The sequence below is a fragment of the Galeopterus variegatus genome, unplaced genomic scaffold (genome assembly GCF_000696425.1).
Source record: "Galeopterus variegatus unplaced genomic scaffold, G_variegatus-3.0.2 Scaffold1337, whole genome shotgun sequence".
Lineage (NCBI taxonomy): Eukaryota > Metazoa > Chordata > Mammalia > Dermoptera > Cynocephalidae > Galeopterus > Galeopterus variegatus.
In genome coordinates, this window is record NW_007727448.1 from 339,057 (window position 1) to 351,933 (window position 12,877).

At 46.1% G+C, this 12,877-nt stretch overlaps 1 protein-coding gene across 2 annotated transcripts in view; it reads right to left on the reverse strand.

Annotated features, from left to right (window-relative positions):
- Positions 1–12,877, reverse strand: part of LOC103593392 (unconventional myosin-XVIIIb-like) — a 145,007-nt gene that overhangs the window by 69,473 nt on the left and 62,657 nt on the right. For both annotated transcript variants that reach the window (XM_008576355.1, XM_008576354.1), the window contains exons 11-13: positions 11,297–11,380; positions 10,111–10,248; positions 7,232–7,417 (exon numbers count right to left, since the gene is read on the reverse strand). In XM_008576355.1, coding sequence (XP_008574577.1) covers positions 7,232–7,417; positions 10,111–10,248; positions 11,297–11,380 — 408 coding nt within the window. The remainder of the gene's footprint in view (positions 1–7,231; positions 7,418–10,110; positions 10,249–11,296; positions 11,381–12,877) is intronic.

The following is a 12,877-nucleotide window of genomic DNA, read 5'->3' on the forward strand; positions in this document are numbered from 1 at the left end:
CTTGGGTAACTCAATTCATAAGTATTTTATTTTTTTGGTGGCTATTGTAAATAGCAAGTTTTCTTGATTTCCCTTTCTGCATGTTCACTATTGGAGAATAGAAATGCTACTGATTTTTGTGTGTTGATTTTGTATCCTGTTACTTTGCTGACATCATTTATCAACTACGAGAGTTTTTTTGTAGAGGCTTTAGGCTATTCGATATATAGGATCATGTCATCTGCAAACAAGTGGCAGTTTGGCTTCATCTTTTCCAATCTGGATGCCCTTTGTCTCCTTCTCTTCTCTGATTGCTCTGGCTAGTACTTCCAACACTATGTTGAATAGGAGTGGTTATTAAAAGTACACAGTCTGCAGTGAGGCCTTCAGTCCCACTCAGAATTAGATTCTACTGTGAAGTCGCCTCTGGGTCATGGAAAGGTTAGGACTGAATTTTGCTGAAACCACTACTGTATTTTTCCTATGTGTGTTGGGGGTTGAGTTCCCTCCTGATGTGTCCCCCTCTCCAGTTGCCCTGGGACCTTGGGCATGAGATAAGAAGTGCTCAGTTTCCCTGGCTCAAGTTACAGGACACACCCCTGGGTTTCAAGCCACTCCCCAGGTTCTCAGGCCCCTCCACTAGGCCCTTCCCTAGAAAAAAGTTATTGTTGCTTGTTAGATCTATTTCCAGCACCAACACAGGGAAATTGAGACCATGAAGGGCTGGCTTATAAAAATCTAGTGACTGCTCAACATCTTCCCACACAGAGGACAGGCCCCCACAAGGGAGAATTATCTGATCCAAAAGGCTAGAAATGCCAAGGTTGAGAAACCCCAGATTACAGAATCAAAAGCTATCTCAATTTTTATGATTTTTAAAAAATACGCTTGAATGAGTAAATACTATGTGCCTAAAACTTATGAAGATAGGCTTTGAGTGGGTGAGATCTGGGTTCAAGTTCTGACTCTGTCACTTACTGGGAATGTTACTTTGGAGAACTTGCTTCACTTCTCTGGCTCTTAGTTTCTTTATTGGCAAAATAGGGATAATTACCTCACAGGGTGAAGGTTAAATGAGAGAATTCACATAAAGGACTTAACCCAGTGCCCACTGCACAGTAAGTGGTAAACAAATACTAGTTCTTATTAACATCATCACCATCACCCATAGTGGGCATCGTACAGGACGTGGAAATGGAGCTGGTAGACTCATGATTAAGTCTGAGTGGAGGGAGAAAGTTAGAGAGTGGAAGGAGAGTGGGAGAAGGAAGGAGGAAAAAAACAAAGTAGCACCTATTAAGTGCCTACTATGTGCTATCATTGGCTCTTTTACATACATTATCTCATTTAATCCTCATACCCACCCAATAAGATAGGTTGTATTACACCCCTCTGTTTTGCAGATGGGGAAACCAGGGTTCAGCAAATGTCTAGTGAATGCCTGCTGTGTGTCAGGCAATGTCCAGGTCTCCAGAAAGTCAGAGGTAAATCAGATTTAAACACAGGCTCTTCACCCCTCCTTCTTTTCTTCCTTTTTTCTCATAGCATCTCCCCCACACCACATGCCAATTGCAAGATCCCTTATTCTGTCTCCCCGCCCACCACCCCAAACTGCTCTTTCCTGCTTCCCTTGCTCTTCTTTAGCTCTCATTGTCTAGGCTTGGGCACTCAGAACCTGGCACATCGTTTCTCCCCCTCCTCCTTCTCTCCTCCTCCCCCTCCTCTCTGCCTCCTCCACGGGTCACTGGGTGGGTGCTCTAAGAGTGAGCAGAGGCACCATCCAAGTTTTCCACCACTTGGGAAACTTGTGAAAAGGACACCCGGCTCAGGGGAAAGTTGGAACTAGAAAGTCAGACCAAGGTGATGAAGGGTCAACTCAATAGGTGCAGCCTCTGAAAATAGGTGCATCTGGCTGAGAGCAGGCAGAGGGCAAGCCTTCCTGTCACCATCACACTTCCAGCTTCCTTAAACACCCCTTTTTCCTTGGATACCCTGTTTTGGGGCCAAGGTGGTGTCCTCTGGGCTCTGTAACTATTGAAAAACAAGATATAAATCCACAGATGAGCTGCCTTGTTACTCCAATGACAAAGGGACTTGAATGATTTAGAGCCAGAATATTCTTTCCTCCATAATAGCTCCTAGAGTCACCAGGAACAGTACATTTACTAAAATTAATGGCAAAACCTCATATTTCTTTTTTCCAGGAAGAGAAGTTCCATCGGAGGGGTAATTGATCCTGATCTGGATGTGCCGGTGAGTCAGCTGGGGGTATAAATCATTCACATGCAACTACTTGCAGCCCTTTAAACCAACACCAGCAGTGACAAATGGCACAGGCTGGGGACAGGCGGAAAGGAATGTGGACAGAAGATCCATCAACATCTTTTTGCTTTTCATCAGGGCCCAGGGAGCCAGATCCTTTTTTGGTCTCCCACAGCAGAGCCATTTTTAAGCAGGGTTGGGTTGAAAGGGCAATGGGGTGTCATAGTGATAGCTTTAGCACTGTATGCACAGGGACACCAATCCCAGTTCTCACTCCTGACTCTGCCGCCTTGGGCACATCACACCCCTGCCCCTGCTGGGGGTGATGCTAAGTGTTAAAGAAGATAACATCTGCAAAGGGCCTGAGCATAAAACAGCTCAATAAATGTTTGTTGAGGGAATGAATGAATGAACGCTGGGACTGTGGAGTTAGGGAATTTATTCTATCCCTTCCAGGGAGATTTGAATTTTAAAAATGAAAGGTAAAGAGAGCAATGCTTTACCCTAAGAAATGGATTTGTGGTGGTGACAGTGGGAATGGGAGAGAGATCTGGTGCCAACTGGCTGTCTAAAAATCCCTCAGATCACACGACCCCTTGTTTTGCCTGCGAAAGCTCTGAGCTCCCATTATGGAGGAAACTCCATATTTGTGTGAAATATGTTAGCAATGGCTTTAGTTATATTTTCCCGTGTGGTTATGTATTTCCCATATGTGAGCTCCTTGAGGGCAAGGTTGGGTCCTGTTCTCTGCTGGATCCCCAGCATCTAGCATGCTCGGGGCTTGACCAATAGTAAAAACTATGGATACATATCACATGAATGAAAGAAAGAACCACAGTCTGACTTCCTTGCAGGGTTAGATAGAATGCACAACATAGACAAGCTGCCCTTTTCTTACAGGAATGGGATCTGGGTGGGTAGGCAAATTGAAGGCATGGACATAGACAGGTAGGATGAGCTCTCCTGAGGAGCCTGGGAAAGGGGAGGGGCCACCAGTGGGAGGGGCCTCAGCAACAAGACTCAACTTCAAATTTAACTCTTCCACTGAGCCCTGTTTTTTCCATATTGTGAGTGTCTACACAGCAGGCACCTCATGATTTCTTGCCCCTACTCACTAATTCCTATCCTTATGCCCTGCCCATAGTTGGTGCTGAATAGATATATGTTGAATGAATAAATGGGTGCTATTAGAAAGTACGACTTTCTTTCTTCTCTCGGTGGAAATTTCTCAGGGCCCAAAGGTAAAGGACATACTTGAAGGCAAACAGATTGGTGAGTCTGGGACATCCACTGTTAGGAAGAGCCTGCTAGCCTGACATTGTCCCTTTGAGCCTTGCTTTCCCACAGAATCACAGAGAAAACAACAGGATGTGCTGAATGACATTAGACACCAGCCAACAGGTACATGCCCTCCCCTCCTGTAGTGGGTTTAAGGGTGGTCTCCCAAAAGATATGTTCACCAGGGACCTGTGAATGTGACCTTATTTGGAAAAAGGGTCTTTGTAGATACGATTAAGGTAAGGATCTTGAAATGAGACCAACCTGGGTTTAGGGTGGGCCCTACATCCAATTACAGCTGTCCTTGTAAGAAAAAGGGAGGGGGATATTTGAAACATATACACACACATGAGAAGGCCAGGTGAAGATGGAGGCAGAGGTTGGAGTATTGCAGCCACAAGCCAAAGAATGCCTGGAACCTTCAGAAGCTGGAAAAGGCCAGAAAGGATTCTCTCCTGGAGCCGTCAGAGGCCCTGCTAACACCTTGATTTCAGACTTCTGGCCTCTGGAACTATGAGAGAATACATCTATCGTTTTAAATCACCCAGTGCATGGTCATTCATTATGGCAACCCTTGGAAACTAACACTCTAACCACAAACACATCAAAATAAAAGAGAAAAGTTCATCCTTAATAAACTTATCCAGAATCTTGCAATCAGAAAACACAGAAAGATGCAGATCTAATTTCAGCATACACACAAGCTTTGTGCTTTACAGTTTTATGTTATTTCTATTCTGATTCATATGTGGGGCTACATTACAATCTTTTAGTATTTTGGGACCTTTAAAGATCTGAGTATGGCCCCAGGAATGGGGACAGGGAGAGAAAAGCAACAAAAAAAAAAAAGAGAGAGAGAGAGGGAAAGAAAATAAAAGGGGNTGTACCAGTGTACTTCAAAAAGTTCATAGAAAGATAAATAATATCTTTTTCTCTTTTTTTTGGCAGCTGGCTAGTACGGGTATCAAACCCTGGACCTTGATGTTATCAGCACCATGCTCTAACTGACTGAGCTACTGGCCCAAAGGTAAAGGACATACTTGAAGGCAAACAGATTGGTGAGTCTGGGACATCCACTGTTAGGAAGAGCCTGCTAGCCTGACATTGTCCCTTTGAGCCTTGCTTTCCCACAGAATCACAGAGAAAACAACAGGATGTGCTGAATGACATTAGACACCAGCCAACAGGTACATGCCCTCCCCTCCTGTAGTGGGTTTAAGGGTGGTCTCCCAAAAGATATGTTCACCAGGGACCTGTGAATGTGACCTTATTTGGAAAAAGGGTCTTTGTAGATACGATTAAGGTAAGGATCTTGAAATGAGACCAACCTGGGTTTAGGGTGGGCCCTACGTCCAATTACAGCTGTCCTTGTAAGAAAAAGGGAGGGGGATATTTGAAACATATACACACACATGAGAAGGCCAGGTGAAGATGGAGGCAGAGGTTGGAGTATTGCAGCCACAAGCCAAAGAATGCCTGGAACCTTCAGAAGCTGGAAAAGGCCAGAAAGGATTCTCTCCTGGAGCCGTCAGAGGCCCTGCTAACACCTTGATTTCAGACTTCTGGCCTCTGGAACTATGAGAGAATACATCTATCGTTTTAAATCACCCAGTGCATGGTCATTCATTATGGCAACCCTTGGAAACTAACACTCTAACCACAAACACATCAAAATAAAAGAGAAAAGTTCATCCTTAATAAACTTATCCAGAATCTTGCAATCAGAAAACACAGAAAGATGCAGATCTAATTTCAGCATACACACAAGCTTTGTGCTTTACAGTTTTATGTTATTTCTATTCTGATTCATATGTGGGGCTACATTACAATCTTTTAGTATTTTGGGACCTTTAAAGATCTGAGTATGGCCCCAGGAATGGGGACAGGGAGAGAAAAGCAACAAAAAAAAAAAAGAGAGAGAGAGAGGGAAAGAAAATAAAAGGGGGGGGGCGAGAAGGAGAGGAGAGAGGAGGAGAGAAGGGGAGAGGAAAGACACAGAAAAAGACAGCAAGAAAGAGAGAAAGGAAAGCACTATTTGATCTGGCCAGAATGCCTGAGTGTCTGGCCAGTTAAAAGAGACATCAGAGGAGGAAAGCTCGGGATGTTCTCTCGCCTCCAGCAAGAGCTTGCAGGAGGAGAACTCAGCTGCATGAGAAGCAGGGCTGGTTAATGAGGAAGTTACTCTGTCAATTGGAGGAAAGAGCCTTTCTCTCTCCCAGCACTATGGGGGTGGAGAACTGCCAGTCAGGGGACCTGGACTTGTCTGGGAACCTCTGTCTCTTCTTGGTGCCTCCCCTCCCCCAACACAGAAGAGCCAGGCAGCCAGCTTGTCAAGGGCGAAGCTGATGGGAATGACACTGGCTGTGGGAGAAAGTGGCTCAAGAAATACATTTGCTGCAGGAGGGCAAGTTGGTGAGACTTGTTGCAAAACTGGAGTGGATAGTGTGGGAAGGAGAAAATGACCATAACTTAGATCCCTCTGGGCCAGGTCTTGGCATGCTGTGGGTTGTTTCAGGGAAGGCTGTGTAGTGGTGTGCAAAGCGGGTGCCAGACGTCCTCTGGGTCACAGAATCAGAAATCTGGAGCCTTAAGATGCCTGGTCTCATGGGGAAAAGGCAACGTGGGCACTCTCAGAAGCTCTGTGATCCCTGTAGGAAACTATTCTTAGAACAATACAGTAAATGATAGAGAATCACATTTTAAAATGTTCCTTGGATCACACCAGGGGCCTTAGTGGCTAAAAGCAGAGACTTCAAAGTTGGAAAGACCTGGGTTCAAATTCTTACTCATATGTGACTGTGAGCAAATGAACATACAACTCTGAGCTTCAACGTGGCAAGCCGATATACCTGTGCTTTTGTTTTCCCATACGTATAATGGACATTATAATAGCACCTACCTCACAGTTCTGCTATGAGGATTTAAATGAGAAATGTCTCACTCAGAACCTGGCACATCGCGAGTGCTTGTATCATTATCATTTTTATCCTTTGTTTTTGTTGTTGTTCTTTTTTTTTTTTTGTCTTTTTCCATGTCCGGCAACGGATCGCAACCCTCAGTGTCGCCCCCGCACTGGACCGGGACCGGCAATGGGGTCGCAACCCTCGGTGTCGCCCCCGCGCCTCACTCAGCCAGTGAGCGGGAACCGGTCTGTACGTGGGATCCGAACCATCGGCGGGAGCGCCTCCGCACTTCCCAAGCGGCGCACTAGCGCAGTGCGCCACCGGGCTGGCCCTTGTTGTTGTTCTTAATAGCCCAGAAGTAGCTCTACATTTACTAGATATGACCTTAGATGAGTTTTCTCACCTCTTTGAAGCCTCGGTTTCTTCATCTGTAAAATGGGAGTAATAATTCTGACTTCTCAGGGTTGTCATGATGTTACAGATATTAAGACTCAGCAGAAGACAGTCATTGAATAAACACTGGCTCTCTCCTCATTGCATGAAGCTGCCCTGCTATTGGGGTGGACGTGTGAGGCAGGAAAAAATGTCTGGAGTCTCAGATGTAAACACACTTGACGGCCATCCAGCAGCAGTGAATGCCATTGATCTACTCTGGGCCCACCCCCAGGGTTTGCAGCCAATGGCAGCATCATCTCTCAGCCAACCCCCTTTTGGTTTCTCCCTGCTTTCCACCCACCCCAAAGACCCATGAGACCCATCCTAAGCCCTCAGTCAGATAAGAGCCTGCCAGGGTTGGGGACAGGACTCACCAGCTCCATGCACCGCTGGCTGGCCTCTGCTTCCCGCTGCACCAGCTCTTCCATGTCAGCCTTCAGCTCCTCCAGACGCCGCTGGTAATACTGGCTGTTCTCCCGCTGCTGGGACTCTGACGTCGCTGCCCGTGACAGCTCCTCGCCCATCTTGATCAGGCTGTCCCGAAGCCGGATCACCAGGACCTGGGAGGGACAGAGAGCACATGCCCACCTTGGAGTTAGAGGCCGGGGGGGCACAGAATAGAGGGCTCCAAGAAGAGAAATCCTTTGCTAAATCTCTGTTTTCATAAAGTAATCAGGATAAGAATCCTGACTTCTGCTGCAAAAAATGAAGAATTTACTTTAAAAACACAGAAAATGATAGCTGCTATTCTGAGAGGCAGTGTGATATAACAAAGAGAACCCTGACTTCTAAGATGTTCTGGGCTCAAATCCCACCTCTAGCTCTTCCTGCTCTTCTTCTTCCTGCTGTGTGACCTTGGGCAGGTGGCTGAACATCTCTGAATGACAGGGACAATGATAGTACCTGTGTTCCAGAGATGCTGTTAGGATCTAATGTGTTGCTATGCAGAAGGCCTAGCTCGGTGCCTGGCACATAGGACATGCTGGATAAGAATTGGGAGTTATCAATATTTATGGCAGCCCCATTCATCCCAGGGTTTAGGAGGTGGAGTGGTACTGTGGAGGGAGAACCATTTTGGGGGTCAAAACCTCTTCCCCAATATGGGTTTCGGCTTCCTGATTTATAAAATGAGGGTGCTTGATCAAATAATCTCTCATGAACCTCAGCCTTAATATTTTAAGGCATTTTTCCTTTTTTGGGGGTTTTTGAGGGGGGATCTATGAAGACATAATGAAACAATAGAGATAAAAGTGCTTTGGGCATCACACGACAGAAAACAAACCCAAGGGCTGTTCTGCAAAATTCATTAGTTGGCCAACAAGCCTGGAACCAATCGATCCTGATGGACAAATACTCGCGTGTTGACATAAGAAGGAGACTGCATGAATATTTCAGGCCCTTGCTAAGGACTCTGAGCCCCTTTTCAGCAGCCACAGACAGAGGAAAGAACAGACTTCAGATCAGATAGTGAAAAATAGAAAAAAAAAGATTTACTATTCAGCTCCCCTTCATCTTTCAAATGGAGCTTAGCAACAATTTCAAAGAGCATCAGGAGGGGTAGAAGGATGAAGAGTAGTTCTCAAACTGTTCCTCGAGGTACCCCATCTCTCTGCAGCAAGGACCCATGATTCTACTAAATTCAAATAATGGTGGCAGAAAGACAATGTAAATTTGGAGACAGAATTTTTCAATTTGAAGTTTTCCTATCATAATTGTCATTCTTTCTCTGTTATCACTTGGCTATGCTAAAACCAAGTTAAAAAATGACAGGTTTAGGGCCGGCCCAGTAGCGCACTGGATAGGGTTCGGATCCCACATACAGACCGGTTCCTGCTCACTGGCTGAGCGAGGCGCGGAAGCAACACCGAGGCTTGCAGTCCCGTTGCCGGTCCCCGGTCCGGTACGGGGGCAACACTGAGGGTTGCGATCCGTTGCCGGACATGGAAAAAAGACAAAAAAAAAAAAAAAAATGACAGGATAGAGCCCAACATTACATATTTAAAAGATCATAGATCAAAGATTCATGGTGATCTACAGAGACAGTCATGCCTTGAGGGATCCCTTGAGCAATTCCAAGGGTCACTGATGGTCAAGGTGTAGAATCTCTCTGTTCTTCATCCATAGCAGAGACCAAATGCCCCCAGGGGGATTGGGAAAAAAGGCTTCAGAGTGAGGGATAAAACCTCCCCTTGTCTACACTGTTATACTGTGGTGAAGCCAGCTGGCTGCAGAGAAATGGAAACCCGGGACCAGCATGGAGTGAAGGTACTGTGTAAACCTCCTCCTACCCCTGACACTGCCTGGCTTTATCTTGAACCAATCACTTGACCTCTCTGGGGTCATCTTCTCACTCATTAGGTGAGGCCTATTCTACATGTCCCACATGACTGTCAACCCTCAGATAGAGTGGCTTGATATAAGAGGATTTTGACAATAATGACGTCCCTCTGTAAATGTCCAATTTTATTGGCCTACAGAGCTGGAGGCAAACACCTTTGCTTCCAGCTCCAGTGCAATGAAATGTGATTACTGGACCCCACCCCACCCCATCCAAGTCTTACCTGTCCTTCAAGGTTCAGCATTAATGCCATCTCCCCCTGTAAGCCTCTCTGATTCCCTAGCTTTGAAAAGATCTCTGTCCTCCAAACCCCACAGCCCTCTCCCCATATCATGGATATTTATGTACGTATCTCACCCACATCCCTTACAAAGCCTTATGTTTCTGGACTGCAGAATCTGTGTCATACATATACGTTCCATACACCGAAAACAGGGCCTAGCACACACTGAGTGCAAAATAAACATCTGTTCAAATGAGTGCTGGGCACATGCGTGGATGAGTAGGTGTAGGGAGAGGAGCAGAACTGGACCAATGGATAAAAGGATGGGAAGTTGGAGCAGTTGGGGTCTGAAGAAAAAAAGACTAGAAGAAGAGAAGAAAGAATAAAGGTAGAAAGAAGAAGAAATGGAAGGGAGAGATGGATGAATGGACCAGTGATGGTGGACGGAGATGGACAGAAATAGATGCCAGTGGATAAGTTAACAGATAGGTGGTTTGTGGGATTGTGTGTGATGGAAGAAAGGAAGAAAGGAAAGAGGGAGGGGGGAAGGAAAGAGGGAGGGGAGAGACTGGGTGGGAGATGGATGAGTTATGTATATCCAGATCAAGGCTTATTAGTAGATAGATGGATGGAGCTTACACAAAAGCTTTAACTGCTGTAGGCTGCAACAGTGTTTACATGTCACCAAGTACCTCAAATCTCTTAATCTGCACTTTCTGGAACTCCGTCTTGTTCTCCAGGTCACAGATGATCGCCTCCTGTCTGCTCACGATGGCTCGATCCACAGTGGACTGCTCCAGGTACTCGATGCGCATCTGGGCCACCTGCAACTGGGGGCACATCCGAGAGGCCTATTGGTCACCTGCTGGCCCTGAATCCCAGACACACACAGGATCCAGCCCCAGGGCCCATTCACTCCACCTCCTTCTCTGCTCAGGAGCTACATGTTGAGTGTCTGCACAAGCAAGAACTGCTGGGTCCCAATCTGAGGACCCTCGTTGGACCCTCACATCAGATCCTGCTTCTGGGTCTCAGGTACTGGGAGGTGATGCTTCCTGTGCCCTCAGAATTCAAAACAGGACTTTTAATCAGCGCTTCTCTTACCTCTTTGCCTGCTATGATAAAGGAGCAAAGCTAGTCTGTGAGCAACAAGTTTTGGCATTGAAGGACACAGGCAAGGATGGGTTTGGGAGCCAGGCACAAAACCCAGTTTCACCAATTTCCACTTAGATGAGTCTGGGCAAGTGAGTTCCCTTCCTTGAGCCTCAGTTTCTTCATTTTTCTTGTGAGGATTGAAGGAGACCTGGCACATAATATGCACCCAGCAAATGATCATTGCTGATATTATTTTTGCTGTGTTTGTTGTTACTCGGTGTCTGTGGTAGTTTGCTTGACACCTGGTCACTCTGACAGTCACTCTAAGCAGGCACAGGCAACAGTCTAGAAAAGCTTCGAGGATCTCATGGATAACAGCAACCTACTAGGTAATGATGGAAAGCCAGGGATATTGAGAGGGACCGTGACTTCAAAGGGAGATTTCACAAAAGACCACATTCTGACTTGCACAGTCCATCCCTTTCTCCTTGGAGCCATTTCTCAGAAGGAGAAAATCCCACACTGAATAGCTGATGAGTCTCATTGCTTGAGTCATCTCTGGATATGGGACAGGCACAGGCAAGAGTATGTGTGTGTGTTGTGTGCGTGCGTGTGTGCGTGTGTGCTTGTCTGCTGGGATTGTTCTCAATTCATCTGGAGGTGAGTGAGTGTTTGAATGAATGAATGAATAAATGCACAAGTGACAGTATTCAGGAGCTGAAGTTTAAGGGCTCAGAGGGAACCTTTCCTTCCTCCCCCACTATGACGCCTTTGAGCACGTACTTGTTCTTGAAGCTTATGCTTCTCCTTTTTGGCTTCCTCCACCTGCAGCTGCAGTTCTTGGATCTGCCCGATGTCAGCAGCAGACTGGTGAGACAAAAAAATGTCATCCCGAGACCACAGCTTTGCTGGGAAACCACCCCTGAAAATCCCTTCTTCCCCCACCAATAGATGTCTGTCTCTCCCAGAGCTTCTGTGACAGTAATTATTTCCCAAAAGTTACCTCTCATATCCTTCCCAACATCTTTCATCTCAATGTTCACTGAGTCACTCCAATTACATAAGTTCATGGCTTTGGTCAACTGCTCAGCACTTTGATATATACCCTTGAGAGCCCAGACAGAAATGGGCTGGCCATGGCACTAGGAGCAGATTCCAAGAGAAGAGAACTACTCTGAGTGTCAGGCAACTGGGATTCTAGACCTAGCTACTGGCTCTGGCATGCCACAGCACCTCTCTGCACCTCAATCTCCCTATCTGTAAAATGGGCTGATAGTCTCTGCTTAGACTCTCCACATAGCATTTGTTCAGAGAATAAATGAGGCCATGAAGAATAAAAGTCCTAAAACAAAGTAGAACCAACTGTTGAGCTTGACTGTCTCTGAAGAGAGGGATTCCAGAGGTCAGAAGGCCCCCTCACTCTCTATATTCCACATATATTTAGAATTTAAATTATTTATAATGGACATATGCATATACTGCTTTTGTAATTGAATAAATACACTTTCACTTTGGACAAAAATAAGTGATTCACAAATGTAGAAGATGACATAAGCTATTTTTGTGGTGTTTGTTATAATGTTGATGATATAATTGATTATTTTTGTTATCACCATTCCTTGTTTAGCAGAAATCCCCTCAGATCTCTGTTGGATGCATTGGGAGCCTGGCAGGTGTTTTGCCCTGGATCTCCTCTGGAGCTACAATCTGAGGAAGACACTCATTGCTCCTGAAGAGACTTGTTCTCCCCTGTTATGCAGATCAGAAATCCACTGGGGAATCCTCATCACACTCCTCAGCTCTACCCACAGCCTCTGTTTCCCCCCATGCCGCCATCATGCCTCCTAAACATCTGCAGAGTCCATCCATCCACTCCTCATCTCCACTCCACCTGCCCGGTACAAGCCACTGTTGTCTCTCTTTTGAATGACTGCAGCTTTCATTTATTCAGCAGCTATTTTCTGAGCACCTACTCCATGCCAGGCACTCTTCTCAGCTCTGGATACAGTGTTGGACAAGGTAGAGAATAGCTCTGCCACTGCGGGGGTGAAGGTCTGGGGCGACATGCCAGCCGCTCTTGTTCCTAAAAAGCTTGCCTATGATTCCCAACACCCATAAGCAAAACTTAAACTCATCAGAGCCTCTGAGACCCTGATCTGGCCCTCCTCTCCTGAACTCACTGAGCTCATCTTGTGCCACTTTTCCCTCGCTGGCCTCCTTCCAGCCTCTTAAATACACCATCACAGGCCCTTTGCATACACTGTTCTCTCTTCCTGGAACACTCCCCTAACCCACACTGTCCCACTCCAATCTAATTCCTGCTCCTGGTTCAGATCTTCATCCAAGTGCCACCTCCTTCGGAAA